The sequence below is a fragment of the Sceloporus occidentalis genome, unplaced genomic scaffold, assembly GCF_023333645.1.
Source record: "Sceloporus occidentalis isolate IW3139 unplaced genomic scaffold, rSceOcc1.0.p SCAF_2, whole genome shotgun sequence".
Lineage (NCBI taxonomy): Eukaryota > Metazoa > Chordata > Lepidosauria > Squamata > Phrynosomatidae > Sceloporus > Sceloporus occidentalis.
The window spans coordinates 82,448,976-82,468,930 of NW_028316982.1; the positions used below are offsets into that span (position 1 = coordinate 82,448,976).

The following is a 19,955-nucleotide window of genomic DNA, read 5'->3' on the forward strand; positions in this document are numbered from 1 at the left end:
GTGCTTTGTAGACAGCTGCCCATAAATCTCCCAGCAGCTCAGCAGTGTCTCTGTTACTCACAGCCTTTCTATCTGGTGACTGACACTGCTGCCCCACTGCAGAATTAATAGAATTTGACACTGCTTTAACTGTCATGGCTCCATCCTGTGGCACCCTGGGATATGTAGTTTGCTGTGGCACCAGAGCTCTCTGTCAGAAAAGGCTCAATATCTCAAAAAGCTACAGATCCCAGAATTCCATTAACACTGAGTCCTGGCAGTTAAAGTGGTATCAAACTGCATTAATTCTTCAATATAAATGCAGCCTGACAGTACTCTAAGCATTCTTGTTTTCTTGACCTTGGACTGGCTACACTTTTATGACTTTGTTTTACTTCTTACTAGCTTTGTTTATCTGGAATATTGACTAGCTGAATAACTCCTGGACTGGCTGACACCACTCTCTTGCATCTTCCTTTATCCTGCTAGATACTCTGTCACTGACTTAGACTGGATTAACTACTTGGAAGTTCTTGCATTCTAACCACCTGATTCCTGGGACACTTGCTGACTGGTGCACAGGACAGATTGTGAGTAACTCCAAAATTCTGGCAGCATGGAAGCATTGCTTCAACAGTACTAGGCTCTGGTTGAACAAGTAAGTCCTTAATAGACTGGCAAGAAATGCCGGTGTGAAGGCAGTGTGTTTGGGGTGGTGGTGGTGGTGACAACCTGCCATCTGCCCCCATGCTGCACACCTCATCGCATGATGGGCAGCGTCACACCACATCTTTGGTGCAGCATGTAGATGGGCTGTGCCAAAGAGCTGTGAAAGTGCCACGGCAGTGGCTATGGCATCCTTTTTGCAATGCAAAAAGAAGCCACTTTTTGCGGCTCCTTTTTGTGCCACAGACCTGCTGGGTTGGGGGCGTGGCATATGCTTGCTGCATCCTCAACCCAGCACTTCCAGGGGCAGCACAGAGCCACCTCTTAGGAGTGGTCTATCCAGCCCCTACATCAGCTTACCACAACTTGCTGACTGGCACATAGGACACCTGTTATTTAAACTGTAATGGGACAGGAAAGTAAAGTGGAAGAAGAATATATTTATACTTTAGAAATTATGTTGTCTAAATGGAGAATTATGGCTGCAACACCATGAACAATGTTTTTGCATCCAGCTTAGATGGGATCAAGAAAAGACAACAGTACAGATAATTCTTACAGCAGATGCTTCAAATCATTATAATGATCATGATCTGACAAAGAGGGAAAATTCATCCAAACACTTGTCTTGGTACAACATAGGAGGAAGAATTCTGATTTTTCACGCTAATTGCTTACAACTGCAACATGTGATGGGAAACAAAATCATTGCTGTGCTTTCATATATGAAACAGTAAGTATTCCTACCATAAAAAGGATAAATTAGGCAAATAATTAATTTTAAAATCACCAGGAGAATCAGAGGCTGACCAGCACATAGATATATAGCTAGATAAAATTTATAGGTAAAATTACGGGCAGCGGGGAGGGGCGGAGAGACAGAACTAGAAAGGATTTCTGAAACCAAGAAATTCTTCATCCCACATTTAAGTCACCAGATTGTAAAGCAGAGATTGTATCTATCACTTTTGCAAATCTACAGTTCTGAGATTGCTGCAGTTTAGAGATTTGTTTGTGGCAGTTTTGAAAGTGGAGGAGTTGGTCCTGGTTGGCAGAACAGAAAGACAATGGAATCAGAGTTGAAATTAGAAATTATCACCACTGTTCTGATTAAACAGAAAAGATAAATCATCAACTCTTTTTTAGTATTTGAGCTTGGAAACAGTATAGGCTTTGTCACTTTCCAGAACCAAGAGAAACATATCTATTTTCAAGAAAATGGTCAGAAATAAATACTCTCAATTTAGGGCTGGTAACAAATGTGGTAATTTATTAATTTATAGTCCATCTTTCTCCTCACATGGGACACAAAAGGATGTACAACAAGGTATAAATAAAACACAGCCAAAAACCTGATGACACAAAAGTAGAAATTTCTCATTCACTCCTGAATGAGATAATAGAATTAACACACCTGCATAAGAGTTTGCAAGACAAGTCTGACCTGGCACTTTTGCTCCAAAAAAAAAGGCTCTCTTGGAAGAGATTGATTCCTATCAAATTCAGAAAGCCATATTTCACACAAAAGCCAGGCTCTATGAATTTGGTAATAAGAATTCTAAATTAAAGGCAAGAATAGTAAAAAGGAAAAAAAAAAGGCAGGGAGGAGGTTAACTCCATGCATTTGGTCTTCAGAGGGTAAAATTTATAATACTCAATTTAAAATTTTGAAGAATTTTGTAATTTGTATGTTAAATGGTATTCTTCTGATCAAGCAGGCAATCATGAAAATACCCAATTTGTGAAATCCCTAAATATTAAAAAGCACACAGAACACAGCACGGCCACTCTTAACAAAACCATCACTACCGAAGAATTAGATAATGCCCTCAAACGGATCCGGCTGGGGAAATCCCCTGGCCCAGATGGCTTTACAGGGGAATTTTATAAATTCCTTAAAGACTGGCTTAGTCCACATTTAGTAGCATTACTAAATGAGATTTTGTTGAAGGTAAAAGTGCCAAATAGTTGGAAAATTTCTAGAATCATGCCGATTCCTAAAACTAATGAACTGTCACTGCTTGCGCAATCCTTTCGACCGATTGCACTAATTAATCAAGATACCAAATTGCTCTCTTCCATTTTAGCTGCCAGATTGAATGGTTTCATCACTGACTATATCCATCCGAATCAAATTGGGTTTATGCCTGGGCATAAACTGTCAGATGCCATCAGGAGAACATTAGACATTATACATTACGCCTCAAGGGAAGGTACACAGCTGGCACTTGTCTCACTCAATGCCCTTAAAGCATTCGATATGGCTGAATGGCCCTATCTTTTTGCCTTGCTTAGGGAATCTAACTTCAGGATTCCCTTTGTGAATTTGCTTAAAGACCTGTATTGGGGATCTTGAGTGATGATATATGTAAATCAGGACTCAGCAGCCATCACCTTGTCCCCGCTCCTCTTTAGCTTTGGAATCTCTTGCAACATTTATCAGAGACAACAACAAGATAGAAGGGATAGAAATCAATAAAACTATGCATAAAATTGGGCTTTACGCAGATGACTTGATGCTTTACATTATAAACTTACCTGATTCTTTCAAGGAGATTGATAAAGTATTGAAACAGTTTGGCAGGTTCTCTGGGTTCCAGATAAATTATCAAAAATCTAGGATGCGCTGTCTCTATGCAACTCTTGAAACCCAGCACTCTTGGGAGGGACTAACACACATACAAATCAGCCCTTCAGGTCTAAAGTATCTAGGGGTCATCATCACACGAGAGATCTCTCAAGTTATGCCTTGCAATTGTAATCCAATCACTAAGTGGATTAAATCAAAACTGGCCCATTGGATGTCACTTCATTTCTCCCTTTTGGGCACTGTTGCTTTAGTTAAATCTTTCATTCTGCCAAAAGTATTGTTTCTTTTTCAAATGATTCCCTTGAGACCACCAAAATCATACTTTAAATGCTGGAACAAGTTAGTGGACTACCTAGTTTTTAATGGGAAATGCCCATGCTTCTTAAAAGCAGTCAAGCATTCTAAAACTGGATATGGAGGGTTGTCACTTCCGAAACTTGATCTTTACTTTGAAGCTTCTCAGCTTGGTCAGATCACCCAGTTGATTAGCAGAAATAGTCTGATTAATTGGGTAGACACTGAAGTTAATACTGCATCCCCTGCTACTTTTGATCAGTTTTTTTCTGAATCTGTATATAAATTCACTAAAATTTGTAATAACCCTTTTTTTGCTCACTGCCTTGGTTTTGTGGAAGAAACAGAGGCATCTCTTGGCTCCCTACTCTTCCCCTTTACGGTCTTTTCTTACTCACTCTCTTTTCAAGAGCCCAGAAAAAATATGCACAGTTTCGAGGGACCTGTTCCACAATGGAACAACTATCACAATGGAGCAACTAATCAGTACTCTGGGCCCTGGTCATCAGAACTGGTATCAAATCATACAGATACAATTATTCTTAAAGAAACTGCTTCAGATACAGGAATATCCTCACCCACTTGCTTTTTTTGAAAACATGTGTGTCTCTCCAACTATATATTCTAAATGCCAAATAGCATGCATGTATAATGGTCTGCTAGAAGAAACATTTGGGAACCCAACGCTTCATAAGGCAGGATCGGAAGCAGAACTTTCCCTTTCAATTGATAGTAAGACCTGGGAAAATATAAACTCATTTACCATTTAAAACTAGGTCCATTGCCGTTAAAGAGAATACTATCAGGTTGGTCCATCGATGGTACCTCACCCCAGTCAAATTGGCTCGTATGTCTACCAATGCTAATCCAAAATGCTAGAGGGGTTGTGAAGGTAGAGGAACCTTTGTACATATGTGGCTGGATTGTCCCTTAGTGCATGAGTATTGGACAGAAATTTTACAACTAATCTCCAAGAACACTAAACAAAATATACAATTATCCCCACTCCTGTTCCTGTTCTCCATTTTTATGAATGAAAATAAAGTCTGCAGCATAAAGAACTTCTTAGTTTGCTTCTGGCTTTTGCCAGGCTTGAGTTAGCCAAGAACTGGTAAACCGGAAATTTGAATATTGCAGAATGGTGGGCTAGACTCTGGGACTTGTGGTTAATGGAGAAAATGGCAGATAATAACAACAGAGTGAGAGGCTTGCACTCTGGATTGACCTTTCATAAGATTTGGCACCCATTTATTGAATATATCCAACAAGATTTAGTCTCTAGACATCCCCTAATTTTAGCTAAATTTTTATGGAAAGATGTCTTTCAGGATCCCTGAACACACCTTTTATCTATAACTTTCAGGGCCTTACCTGGGTTATTGCCTGTATTTATTGTTGATTTGGTATAATGTTTGTCATCTTGGTTTTTTTAGAATGTATTAATAAAATTTTAATTTTAAAAAAAGAAATTCATTTTAAAAAACATTACTATAAAGATGAAAATGCAGCACACCTCCCACATGAGAGAAATCCTTCTGTCCAATCAAGTAATTGCCAGATGACTGTTTAAATAAATTAAATTTTGTCGAAGAGTTCTGTATTATTTTATCATCGTATACAGCAGGGGTGGGGAACACTTTTTCTTTATATAATGGCTGGAACCCCAGAACAGAGTAAATAACTGACTCCTTACTAGAAGCAGTCCTTAATCTTCCTCTTCAACTGGTACAGTAGCTCTCTGTGCCTCCATACAGCCCTTTGAAAAGGTCAGGCTTCACTGTTGATGTACACAAAATAAAACCACTATTTGCAGATGTGTTTAATTTTCCTTGTCCTTTTTGATTGTGAAAGGTTGGCTTATTGGCATGGTGTTTGCCATTCTGTGCAGCCACATAAATAAAGGATGTGTATTTATGAAAACAAGGGCATCATTTTGCAAAAGGTTAAACAATTTGCTATGTTCCTACTATAAAATCTTGCACACTCCACTGCAAGTAGTGAACATTCAGCAAGCCCTTCAATGAAATCAACCTCCTCCCATTTCTCAAATTGTCTTTTTCTGTTGTCTTTGTATCTTGCTGAGATTTCCATTATCACTTAGTCAGAGTCAGAACAGCAACCTGTCAGTGATTGTTTAGTTTCCATTTTGCACCTTGCAATGGTCTAAACCCAAACAATCCTATCTCTTCACTTTCTGGATCAGCAAATTCCAGAAAACAAGTAAGCAAGCTGGCATTTATACTAACATGGTACAGTAAAATACAATGCAATGTTTGTATCAAGGCACCTAGCAATTCCAGTCTACAAAGAAGAAACATTCCTCGTTCCTTGTTTTCACTCACTGACCACAAAATTGTTGTGGTTTATTGATTTCTTGGCCATTAAATTAATGTGTAGCCTAGCTAGTGACATCCAGGCCATTTTGATGGGGGATATTTCTTTGTAGAACACTTAACTAAATCAACCCCTCATGCTAAAAAAAGATGTTTTCAGAAAGAAACTAAGTGTGTAGCTTAGAAAACAACATTCAGTTCTGTAGCTGAATGATTGGGAATATCACCTGAGTTGTGAGAATGTCATAAGGTTGCTGTAAATGAACTTTAGGGCTTTTGTTTTGTTTTGTTTGTTCAAAATACACCCTATGGAAAGAAAACCACCAGGAACGTTTCATGTACAAAACCTGTTCAGAATGAAAATGCAGACAATTTTATTCTGGCCAAATGTCTCGGTTGGCTATGTGTTAGTCTCTATGTTTTAATTACTTGCCATTTCAGGGTTACCTAGCATGGGAAAAAGTTGAGCAGTGTGAAATCTTTGATGAGTTCCAGAATGGCATTTCCATTCCCTGCATGACACTTCAAGTCATTTTCCTTTTCTATCAGATCAGTAACTGATTGTTGGTGGTGTCCATGTTGGTGGGGCTGTGTATCCTAAGAGACTCAACCTATATCAGGAAGATGTTTGAACACTTTGGTTAGCACAGTGCAGGGGGCACCGTAGTACAACAGCAAAGAGTGTGTGCAAGTTTTAGAGATGAATTTCTGCACTGAAAGAGCTGTAAAAACCATGTTGAAAGTTCAATGTGGAGACACAGCACTATGATTGCAATGAAATAGCACCTAGGCTAGGTAGGAAAGTCTGGACATACATGCTGTAATTATTTATGTGGCTTGAATCCTGATGGGTCATTATATTGATGGTTGTACTTTTTGCATGCTTGCATTAGGAAGTATCCATTACCCTTACACAAATAGTTCCCCGTTCATACATACATAGTGCAAAGGGAAGCATGGAGGCACAGTTCTCTCTTCCAAGTTGGAATGGCCACTAAAAGAACCTGGAATATTGCCACTATGTTAGTGGACTGGCAGAGTTTTCACATTCTACTGCTATTGAACAGAATCTTGGCCTCATTTGCGTCTCCATTTCCTTCTGAACTAGAGAATCATGCATAAAGTTTCAAGAAGTCCCAGATGCACATTGGAGGGATACTGGTTCACCTCAGATATCTGAATTTCTCTGAAGCATCCATCTTCAGCTAGGGATGCACACTCTAGTTTCTGCATCATTGCTGGTTTGGATTTTGATTTTGTTTTCAAAGTATCAAATTTGACCATTTTTATTTATCATTTTAGACTTATAATGCCTTCTGGTACAAAAGCCCAATAAGGAAGGACAAGTTACAACAGCAAAGGTCAAATCTTGCAGCTAAACACTTGACACTCTTAATTTAGGACATTTCAACAGAAGGAAAAGTGGCAGCTGTAGCCAAAATTTCCACAGTCCCTGACAGTGACAATTGCTTCATCTTACATATTAAATGCATTTAAAAGGGAATATATGACCTATTGGGGAGTTATGACTATGATTTATGCATTTGTGACAGCTTCATATTCATGATCCCACCACTATTACATTTGATAGGGATATGGGAGAGTCTTCTCAATGGTTGCTCCTGAGTTGTGGAATTCCCTCCAATTGAAAGCTTGGTTGGCCCTTTTCTGCTCTCTTTCCACCAGCAGGCAAATGTTTTTATTTATGTATTTGGGCAAGTATTTTATCCTTATCTTCTGTGACAGGAGAGTCTCCTAATAAGGTGTGCTGTGCTTTTATCATTTTCACTATGTTTTAAAGCTTTTAAAATGGTTTTAATTTAGTATTTTTAATAGAATTGTTTATTTAGTGGTATTTTTTATTTTTTGTATCAAATAGGTATTAGATGTACTTTGCTTTAATTTGTTGTTGTAGGCTGCCTTGGGAGAAGGGATGGATATAAATTAAATAATAAATAATAGTTGAGAAAACCTTAATGTGTCTTTCCTATATTTTATCACCACTTGAGTTAGTTGGTAGGTATGCCAGCAAACCATATAGCACAGATGTAGCATATCTAGTATATCAGACATATATCTGGTAGATGTGCCAGATATATGCTACCTCAAGCTCCAAATATGTAGTGTGTAATGCACCATATAAATTGTTTCATACCACCCAGCAGGTGTCAAGAAAATAAATAAAACTGAGTACATTTTTCTTTCTCCATCTGAAGAACTGCAGTTAGAATGGGGCACACTCCCTTCTGCTCTCCTCCCCTGCTCACTAATCTGTTGGAACAGTTCCTCATGGAGCTCAGTGGGAGAGGTTTTGGATGCTTTAAAATGGGCTAGTGAACAAGCCCTTACACAACATTCAAAGCAAGACATAGGTGCACACAATCCCAAGTTATATATGTATGTGTGCATGTCACCAACAGGACTCCAGTCTCTTCCTCTGGTGTGTACACCTGTGTTTGTTTGTGTATGCATGGTTGGCTTAATATTTAGAAGAGATTCAATTTCAATGTGGAGTTGAAGGCTTTCATGGCCAGCATCCATAGTTTTTTGCGGGGCTTTTCGGGTTATGTGGCCATGTTCTAGAAGACTTTCTTCCTGACGTTTCGCCAGCATCTGTGGCTGGCATCTTCAGAGAATGCTTGCCTGGAAAGGAGTGGGTATATATATTGTTTGACCTGGGAAGGCAGCAGTGATTTGCATGTGTATTGTTCTGTTGCTAATGGTAGGCCTCAGGGTGGGAGGCTAATGCAAAAGAAGATTAGTGTCTGCTTTATTAGTGCTCATTGTCTGTTGGGAAACCCCTGACCCTGGGAGATTTCTCTTTTGCATTTGTTTTCATCTTGCTGTTTTTCAGGACTGGTAGCCAAACCTTGTTTACTTTAAGGGTTTCCTCTTTCCTGTTGAAATTGTCCAGGTGTTTGTGGATTTCAATGGCTTCCCTGTGCCTCCTGACATGGTAGTGGTTCAATTTCATTTACTTAGGCTTAAAAGGTAAAAGTAGTTCCTTGACATGAATGTCTAGTCGTAACTGACTGTAGGGAGTGGTGCTCATCTCCGTTTCTAAGCTGAAGAGCCAGCATTGTTCTAGGACTGCTCTGGTGGGCATGTGGCCAGCATGACTCCACCAAATGCTGTTATCTTCCCACTGAGAAGTGGTACCTATTTATTTATTTGCATTTGCATGCTTTCAAACTGCTAGCTTGGCAGAAGCTGGGGCTAGTGATAGGAACTCACCCCATCATGCGGCACAGGGGCCTCAAACTGCCAACCTGCTGGTCTTGCACTCAACAGAGTCAGCGTCTTAACCACTTGAGCCACTTCAACCCTTACTTAGAGTTACATAACCTGAAATTTGGAGGTCAGCCATTAATATATCAGGTATGGCAACCCAAATCATTTTGTAGGAAACACAAATTGTGCTACTAAACTCTGCTTAGGTAGACTCCATGTAGTGAATATACTATCTTTTTAAATGTTTTATGATGTTGTTTTAGAAGTGTTTCATATTAGTCTTTTCAGATTTCACCTGTCAGCCTCCTTGAGGAAGTCTTTGGCCTGAGTTTCTGGTAAAGAGTGAGAAAAAATAATAGCAAAAATAATAGTTCAGACAGAATGAGCACATACACTACTATGTCCATTCCTATTGTATGATTATTAGAAAGAACATTATCTTTTTCTTTGTTTAGGAGGCAACAGAGAGATAATGGGGGATTCCACAGTGTGTCATTAGGTCATCTGCTGTTATTGTCTTCCTTTCCTCTTTAACAGGATATTAGATCCAGAATGCAAATGGGGTACTTATTGTGTGACCAGCAATTATAAACAGATAGCTTTAAGATACAATTAGCTGAAACCACTTCAGCAAAACAATATCTTCCTCCTTTAGCAGCAGTGGGTTAGAAACTTATTTTCCTAGATAACATTTCAACTGCCATCTGTTTATTTGTCCATGAATAAGGTCTAATAAAAGCTGTAAAGCTGAAATGGGTGCACAGTGTGAAAGAAAAGCAATGTGTCTTTAAAAAGATGGGAGTAAACTGCTTTAGAATAAAGCTAAGAAATAAAAGAGCCATTGACCCCTCTCTTTTTAGTGTGAATGTTAGAGCGTAAGAAAATACTAATGCCCATAATACCAGATTGTCCTTGAGACTTCACTGCTGATACATTTAAATAAAGACAACACAACATACCTACCCTTCCACAAATAGTACTAAGGTATGTCCTTGAATGTCTTGAAGTGATATATTTTAAGAACTCTAACACGCCTCATAAACTTTTTGGCTCTCATGTTTGACAACTCTGCATTATAACATAGAACAGAAGAAATATTAGATATGATTTTAGACCTAGACCAGAATCCTCTGTGTGGTGGAGTAGGGAATTCATGATCTATGGGCAGCATGTGGCCTCATTTTGCAACTGCCAAAGCTGTCAAAGGCCCTCAAAGCCACCAGGCCCTGTTGTGGAATGTGAGTGATACTGTGTATCTAACAAGCACAATAATTAGTATTTGCACAAAGACGGTGAGCAACAACCAACCCTACACCTCTCCCACCACATCCCACACATGTTCTGGAAGAGAAATGCATTGATGCTCTAGAAAGCCCTGGATGTGCAGAGGGATGCTAGGGGATTAAAAACTCAGGAAATAATTCATTGGGGTTACATACACAACATCCAATTTAACATGATGAAGGGAAGCATATCAATGTTTTAAATCTGGAGTGGACAAAGCGTGCCCCCAGGGTTTCTTTTGTGGTCCAAGGGTCTTTCAAGTGTCAACTTCATTCTAATCTAGAATGCCCCCAAGTACACTCTAGGGAGTGTGGAGGGCATTTCTGCCAGATTTGGAGGCCTCCTGCACCCCCAAGGGTTAAAAACAAACAAACATTTTTTGTAAATTTTAAAAGAAGAATTGTTTTGTCCTGAAATGCCCCCCCCCCAAAAAAAATGTCCACTGGGGGTGGGGGGTGGGGAATGCATTTGCATCACATTTTGCAGCCTCCCAGAGCCAATTTATGGAGACAGGTAAACAGGAGGTGAACAAGAAATTATGGATGCTCATTTCCATTTGTTAAAAAGTCCACGTCTGTGCCTACAACAGCCTGGGTATACCCCCAAAACATGGTGAAAATACCCCTATGTCCCCTAAAAGGTGTTTGGGGACATCTTTTTTTGTTGTTGTTGCAAGAGCAGGTGTAGTGGAGAAGTATGGTCCTCCAAGTTTTCCTGGGGGGCTAATGCAGCCCACTAGCCTTCAACAGTTGTTCATCCCTGTTTTAAATGCATAAAAACAATACCACAAGGCCTGAATGGAGCTTTGAATAATGTGTGAAATAGCCATATGAGATGTAGATGGCCAGTCGAGCTACCATAGAGCAGCCAAAGACATGCATGCAGAGAAAAGAAGAGAAACAATTCCGTTGATTCTCTGTGTGTTCTGGCCAAAAGGAAACACTGAGCCAAGAAAGTACAAAGGAAGCAGGGGCCATACTGGCTAAGTGTTTGCACTTGACCTATCAGGAACAGTTTTTGAATAGCTGCTGTGCCAAGAAGAATTTTGACAGTCAGCCAGCATAGAGCTGCGTCAGGAGGATTGTGCTGTCTGTTTCATAAATCTACAGGTCCTTGCTCAGGACTTTTGGAGGACATGGATCATGAGGTGGTGTAAGAGACTCACTGATGCTTTGTATAAGCAGAAACTGACTCACCAAACAGTGCTGCCAGTGAGCTTGTGACCTTTTCCTGCTGTTTGATCCTGCAGTTCCTTGTAGCTTGAGGCTGCCTTCTTGCTTGCACCAACAGGATCTCAGGTGCAATTTACATGAAAACATACTTCAATGAAATGCAGATACAATTAAAACCAAGGTTAAACTTTTATTAAAGAAGCCTCAATCCTATGCAACTTTTCACTGTACCAGAACCATCCAGTTAATCCGCTTATCTCTTATGGATGGAATTAGCGTACCTGTTGAGGCTTGCCCATCCATTCAAATGACAGGATTTTCTCTCTGAATAAGGCTTAATTTGCTGAATATGTAAATAGTTTCATGACAATCTGTATGACTGAAGCTGCTTGTCATGTTTGAGAACTAAGGTCTTGCAAAACGTATATGACTACAAGTGCTCATTTTTTGATCTCCAGAGTCACAAAGATGAATAAGAACTCCTTTACCTAGATGTCTAACCAAGGTCTTATAAAAACATATATATGAGTAATAGAAATTGTTTTGGATTCCAAGAGACATGGAGATAGGAAAAAACTTTTGCAAACCAATCCTAAGCAAGGCTCACACAAAAGTAAATCACAGTTGAATCAGAGTTCTTTCCAGGCAAATGCATATAGGATTACATTTCTAAATTTTAAATCACTTTAGATCAGAAAGTAGGCCTGGATCTGCTGGTAGATCTCTAGGCATTTTGTAGTAGCTCACCAGTGATGTATGTCTCCTTATTGTTTCACATCAGCAAATCCTCACCCAGAAAAGTAGGCTGATACACAAAACAAACCCTTCTGGCATGGAAACAGGAATGGGCTTTTATGTAAAAGGTGGAAGTATTACCTTGTAATGGCTGTTTCCATTCCTCCATCCAGTCAATTCCCCAAAATAACAGAGTTTCGGCCCTGATTTTTTGATGTTTGTAGCAGAGTTTAGCACTACCCTGATTCATATGTTTCTTTTCAATTGCTCTTTTCTCCCAGTTGTGGAGTGAGCAAGGTTTCTTTTCACCCCCACCATTCCCTCCATGAACTCAACATCTTTTGCCCCTGCTCTTCCCGCAGTATCTACTTTTCCACCTTGCATATTTATTTAATTTTGATTTTTGTTATAGTCATAGTGATAAAATTGCTTTGATGCTGTAGCACTATAATGCTAAAATGCTAATAGAAAGAAACACTGAATCTGATAAAAAGAAATGTAATGAGGAAACAAAGCCCAGTGGCGAGCCTACGTGGGAAAAGGCACATGCCCATTTGAAATATCATCAGTGGGATTGCCAAAACGTAGAGTTGAAGGAAGTGAGATGATGTAGATATATGACATTTGTGCTGTGTGCCTTCAAGTAATTTCTGACTTACGGTGACCCTACAGTGAATCTTTCATGGGGGTTTCTTGGCAAGATTTGTTCCGAGGGGATTTGTCTTTACCTTCTTCTGAGGCTGAAAGAATGTGACTTGCTCAAGGTCACCCAGTGGGTTTCAATAGTTTCAATGGATTTGATCCCTGGTCTCCCAGTGTCCTAGTCCAAGACTCAAACCATCATACTATGCTGTCTGGCTGTATAACATTTAGCCCATACTGTATCAGAAACTCCTGGGACAGGAAAAAAAAAAGAACCCTGCATCCTACAGTTAGCTTTAAAAGTTGTGGGTAAATTCACAATGAAAATATCAGAACAGAGAAAAATGTTGTACAGATAGCAGGAAGGCCTCCCACAGCCCCTGCTAACTGCAACTGTAACTTCCACCAAATCCTGGAGCTTTTGGGCATTCTGGAAAAGCCCACTGGAACTGGAGGAAAATGCCTTCCTTATATGAGATCCAGTTGGATGTGACATGAGAGTCATTTTTTAAAGTATGACTGCCTCCCATCTGAGCTACAATTTTTCCCTTGGCTCAGGCTGGTGAATTTTGAAGGATCTATATAAAAATAGTAGATCCCAAAAGCTTAAAGTTCACCCATCCCTGCCTTAGGCAGAGAGAAATAAGCCAATCTACTGTTCTAGGAGCTGAATCTCAAAATGCCTAGTAATGCCTAAGGATAAGAGATGACATATTTCTATCATTGCATTGTAGTTATTTATACAATATCATGACAGAGCTGACAGTTGAATTAGTACTAGTCATCTCATTCAGTGAGTACACTATATTCCTCTTTAAGAAGTTAATGCTTCCCAAGCATAGACAAATCATTATTAAGGAGGATATCCATCTAAATGTCAAGAACCTTATGAATAAGGATACACATCTCCTTGGCAGAAAAATCTGAATCCACTGTATGTCATTTAAGTGAATTTCAAAATGTTCCTACAATTTTGGGTTAAATTAAATGTTTGGGATGGGCTTGGTCAGTTGCTTTTCATAGATTTCAGCTTAGTTTAAACTGCAAGGTGGAACAGGTGGCTGAAGTTCTCCTACTGTCAGTCCTTTGGTGCTCATGAATGATCCCTAGGAGACATCAGGAAGTCTCAGGGTCATGGAATCTCCATGACCTTCTCCTCACCATGGGTAGAGCTGCTAAATGGAATCACACTATCTATTCTTTGCAGTTTGGCAAACCTAATACTCTCTCATTATCACGCTGGTTAATTTCATCCAGTTTTGCTTAATGTAAATACCAAACTATGACTCCCCCCCACCTCTCACCAATGCAAATCAGTGAGAGGCATGAACCTTCCAGTGTCAGGTCTGTGATCTGAATGGAAGCTGAGTGACTGTAAAATGGTCTGGGGACAATTTTCTGAAGGGCTGAATCTTGCCATTGCTGTGCACCACTACAAACTTTGCTATTGTTAGGTTTCTCCGATCCTGCTCTTGAGCGGCTGAACGCTTTTGGATAAAGTCCAGGGAGTGGGTTGATTTTATTCATTACAAATTTGTTCTTTCTTTCTTTTCACACACCCTGTCCATGGCAAAACAGGTCTCTCTGTCAACAAGTTCTTTCGCTTCGGTCTTTAAACATGCTTTAGTTTCTCCTATTCTGAAAAAAGCTTCTCTCGACCTCTCCTCTTTGTCTTGCTATCGTCCGATTTCAATTCTTCCTTTTCTTTCTAAAGTTTTGGAATGGGTTGTTTATTCTCGCTGTGTTGAGTTTCTTGAAGCCAACTCCATTCTCGATCCCTTTCAGTCTGGTTTCTGCCCACAACATTCTACAGAGACAGCTCTCACTAAGATCTCTAATGATCTTTTATGGGCCAAGGTTAATGGTCTTTACTCTGTTCTCATTCTTCTTGATTTGTCTGCAGCCTTTGACACCATTGATCACTGTCTTCTAGCTGATATACTTTCTGACCTCGTGTTCTCAGACTCTGTTCTTGACTGGTTTAGATCTTATTTGTCAGGCAGATCTTTTGCAGTGGTCACAGGTGGTCAGACTTCGTCCTCTGTTCCCTTATCTGTTGGAGTTCCTCAGAGCTCTGTTCTGGGTCCCCTTCTGTTTTCTCTCTACACACTCTCCCTAGGAAAACTCATTAGTTCTTTTGGCTTTTCCTATCATTTGTACGCTGATGGCACTTAGCTGTATCTTTCCATCCCTGATCTTTCTCCGAGTCTTGAACAGCAAGTTTCATCTTGTCTTATAGCTGTCTCTCAGTGGATGCAGCATCTTGTTTTCCCTCCTAAGTCTACTCTTCAACACTTCTTTTCTGTTTCTGTTGATGACATTTCTATCCCACCAGTCCAGCAAGCCTGTAGTCTTGGTTTTATTTTTGATTCTTCTCTGTCGTGTATCCCCCAGATCCAGATCACAGCTAAGACATGTCGATTCTTTTTATACAATATTGTCAAAATCTGACAATTTCTCTCTGCTTCTACTGCCAAAATTCTGATCCATGCCCTGGTGGTCTCACAACTTGATTGATGTAACATCCTTCTGGCAGGGCTTCCTCTTTCTCACCTCCATCCTTTAATTTCTGTCCAGCATTCAGTTGCATGCATTATTATATCCGCCCACCACTCTGACTATTTCTCTCCTTTGTTGTCATTCCTTCACTGGCTCCCTCTCCCTTTCCATATTCAGTATAAGTTCCTGTTGTTGACTTTCAAGGCCCTCCATGGGCTGGCCCCTCCTTATTTATCAGACCTTCTTTCTCCTCACCTTCCCTCTCAGGCCCTCCGTTCTGGTAGTCAAGGTCGGCTGTCTCAGCCCAGGATTTTCTCTGCCCCGTCCCGGATTCATCACTTTTCACTTGCTGCCCCTTACTCCTGGAACCTCCTTCCCCCACGAACACAGCTCATCACTTCTTTAACCAGTTTCAAAACTGAGTTGGAGACCATCCTGTTCAGAGAAGCATTCCCAGGCATTGTGTGACTATTATTTGTTACTTGACATTTTTAATTTGTTGCCTGTTTTATTGAACCCTTTCCTGTAGTGTTATGTATTATTTATATGTATTATGCTACTATTTCTTAGATTGTACACCATGGGCAGGTTTACCCGTATCTATGTTATTGTTTGTATGTACAGCGCTGTGCAAATCTACAACACTCTATAAATAAAGCATAATAATAATAATAATAATAATAATAATAATAATAATAAAATAGATGAACATGAGCCAGTGTTTACTAATGCAGTTAGGAATGTGAAACTACCATACATTCCTTAGCCTGGAATCACCACCACCCACCACCACTTACCAGGCTGTTTGGGAAGCAGCTGACTGATCTTTCCAGCCCCTTCCTATAAGGAATCTCTGTTGCAACAGCCAGAAGTAGGACCACTGTTATAATTCCCTCTTGCATGGGAGATTGCTTGCACAATCTCCAGTCCATTTGTTCCTGCTTGACAGAGGAACAGACCTCTTTCTATCACTGTGGTTGCCACCAGGCAAGTGAGGACTGGGGGACATTGACGGTCACTAAGTATCACCTAAATTAAGGAGTTGGTAAGTATTGTGAATATGAAGTAGTCACAAATGCATATGTAACTGCCTTAGTGAGTTCCGGCCATATTTCATGAAAAACAAAACAGAAATAATGATTCATAAGTAAAACTCTAAAATATCCTTGTATATAAAATGGGCATGGATTCCCCTCCCCCCTTTCCTTTTCCTTTCCCTTTTTCTTTTCCCCACCCCCAGTCATAACAGGTTGATATAATTTAGAATATGATGTGTATACACACTTTAGACAACTTATGCCAGGAAGGTACAGGCCAAATGTGAATGATTTTAAAGGCCGCTTAATGGCAACATTGTCAGTTGAGTCACGTGGTAACTCCAAGATGACCGTGGAACTGTATCCTTGTCATTTCCTCAGTTAGCAAGAATAAAGGTCACTAGTGATCAATTAGTCATACCTAAATGTGATTTGGTGACATTCTTGCTCTTCAACACTTAGTATAAAATGGTTGTTTAGGAAATGACTAGTGGAACGGATAAGGAATGTTATCATATTATAGTGAACTACCCTCTACATTAGAACCTTCGTAAGACAAAATAGAAGCAATGATCAGGTTAGACTTTAATTATTAGACTTTAATATTTGGGAAATTAACATTGTATATGAAGCCATCTGAAAATTAAATTAATGTGCTTCTCCCCTCTCATCAGGTTAAATGTTATATTAATTTTATGGATTTCAACAATGCAAATGTGGAGGTGTTACCCTATTGTCCCTTCTACGGTAAGTAATAAACCTTACTAAACTAGAAATATGCTAAATAATTTTTAAAATATCATCTGAAATTGTTTTAAACACTGAGATATTATTAATGCACTATTTATATATTAATATGTTTAATATCATCTGAATATAAGATTATATTTTGTAAGTTTAACTATAGTTTTACATACAACTTACTTTATTAAGCATTTTTTGTGTGTGTCTACTAAAATTATAGCAACATTTCTTGTATTGATTTCCATGAATCTAGTCTTTAGTCACTTCATGTGTTCTGGTGAGTGAAGCATGAAACTGAGATGTTCAGTACTATAAAGCTGATTTATATCATTCTTATTTATTTCATTCGTCTCCATTATATTGAGCAGCATGATCTCGGTTAATTTTAGTCTGTATTAAGTCCTGTTGAGTTCAACAAAACTCATTCATATGTGAGTATGTATAGGATACAGCCTTTGTGTTTTTATTTACTTAGAATGGTTGTTCTGCTGCTGAGGCAAGTTATAATGTCAAATATACTACTACAAAGGCAGTAAGATGGCTTCATTGCTGATGTTCTGTGAATAAACCAATGACATTATATTAACAAATGAGTGTAGAACTAATCTGTTCTGTGAGTTATGATTGCATATAACAGCTGAATATATGAATTTGGTTTTGCTAAATTTCTCATTTCCCCTATTGCAGACTTGTTTCAACTTGTTTTTTGCAAACATGGAAAATTAATCTTCAATTTTATAGTTTTCTTAATTCTTCCCAGTGCTTTCTCATCCTGCTTTTCCTCTTATTAATACATCTGTTCAGTGAATACTTTTGATATTCATTAGGATTTTATTCCATTTTCAAAATTTCATAACAATACTTTGGTTTGGTAGGAATTTTTTTTTTTTTTTTTAAAAACCAACCCACTGAACTATTTATATTTATAATTGTCTTAGGTAGAATTAGTAACTTTTTCAGAGAATAAAATCCTATGTGAAGCCCAGTTAAGATGGTGGGATGTATTTCTGTGTAGAACAGTATTATATTTCTTTGTTAATCAAGAAGTTTGAATACAAGAATAGCAATGTAAATCCAAAAACTCTGCATGAACACAGGTACATTCCATTACACATGGATAGTTATTCTATGGTACAGAGTAACAGTCTAGATAGAGTTTACATATGTTGAACATTACACGTGAAAAACTCTATCTGTATGCAGATCAACAGTCTATGTATACATGTTCCTGTGTAGAAGGTAATGTGAACATTGCATGCAAAGGGCCCATCCCTGACTCATTCCAGGATTTGAAAAAGGAAGTTTCTCTGGACTGGTGAAGACTCAAGTCACAAATGGAGATTGTGATGATGAACAAAAAAGAGACTATGTGTGTTATGAACATCTTTAGTCCTTAAGAAAAGAACAAGCAATGACACTTGAAGCCTCACTGAAAAGTTCCACCAGTGCACTCTAAAACTTTGGCTATTAGAATCTATTATCTATCTTTTATTTGACTATTACAAGAAGGAGCCCTGGTTGCATTGTGGTTAAATGTTGGGTACTGCAGCCACTATGTTATAAGTTTGATCCTAGAGGAGGGCTCCAAGGTCCACTCAGCCTTCCATCCTTTCGTAGGTCGGTAAAATGAGTATCCAGCTTGTCGGGGGCAATTGGCTGTCACATTGTAAACCACTGAGGGAGTGCTAGTTCACTGATAAGCAGTATAGAAATGTACTTGCTATTGCTATAGAAGGTTTATCTGGCAGCAAGAATCAAAATATTATTAGAAGATTAGTTATGAAAGGTTTCTAGCAACTATCTTAAAGGAAAGACCGAGCATCAATAATGTTACATTGAAAAATGGCTTACTTTTACAAGCACTGTGTTTACAACAGTGCCCATCCTTCCAGGTAAGTTGTGGTTTCGTATACATGGGCCTTATAAAAACCTGAAATTCCAGACTCCTAATCTACGGCTAATACAAATTCACCCATGTCTTCTAAATCCTCAATGAGTTTGTGTGTACCTATGTATGTTTGTCAGTTTACACCTGTCACAAATGTATATAATCATAAAAGGCCTTGTCCTTATCTATGATTTTTAAAAAATCTTCAGAGCAATAATCTTTCTTTATTTGAATTGCTAGTTGTCTGGGAAATCTGATTACTGTCTCCTCCTGCTGAATAGCTGCCTAACCAAAGTGGACGGATCTGAAGAACTGGCATTGTTAAAGCCTTTACTGGAGAAGTCTTATATTAAAAGGTCCTTTCGCAATGGGGTTGGATCAGGAATTAAAAATACATCTTTTCGAAGAGCCAAGTCATGAACGATTGCCCAAGGAAATATCCACGAATCAAAACATATAAGATTTAACCAAATATGCTTAAAGTTGTTTTCCTGTACCTTTCTGATGATGAGTCAAACCAATAGAGACAAATGTATCAGTGTGTTCATAATGTAAACAGATGTTTATTTGAAATGGTGCAAGCCAAGTGAAGCAAATGTAATTGTTCCGAACGGACATTTCTTTCGAAATTATAGTATCACCACATTTTTGGCATTGATGTAAAATGAATTTTTAGTTTAAATTCCATTGGGTACAAATTTTATGTCCTAATGCAAAAATAACGTAGATGTTTTAACATGTACATTTAGTAATGTTTTAATAATCTGAATGTGATTATTTTGGTTATAAAGAAGGATTTAAAAATGTACATAGGATTCCCATTAACACGTTAATGTCTTAGTACAACCTCATTCATAGCAA

The 19,955-nt window shown here is 38.8% G+C and overlaps 1 protein-coding gene across 1 annotated transcript; it reads left to right on the forward strand.

The window, feature by feature from the left end:
* Positions 1–540: 540 nt before the first annotated feature.
* NPS (neuropeptide S) lies at positions 541–19,728 on the forward strand (the record flags this gene model as incomplete). Its single annotated transcript, XM_089508338.1, has 3 exons — positions 541–569; positions 17,137–17,209; positions 19,335–19,728. Coding segments are annotated over 3 exons (282 nt in total), but the record flags the coding sequence as incomplete, so codon positions are not given.
* Positions 19,729–19,955: the final 227 nt, after the last annotated feature.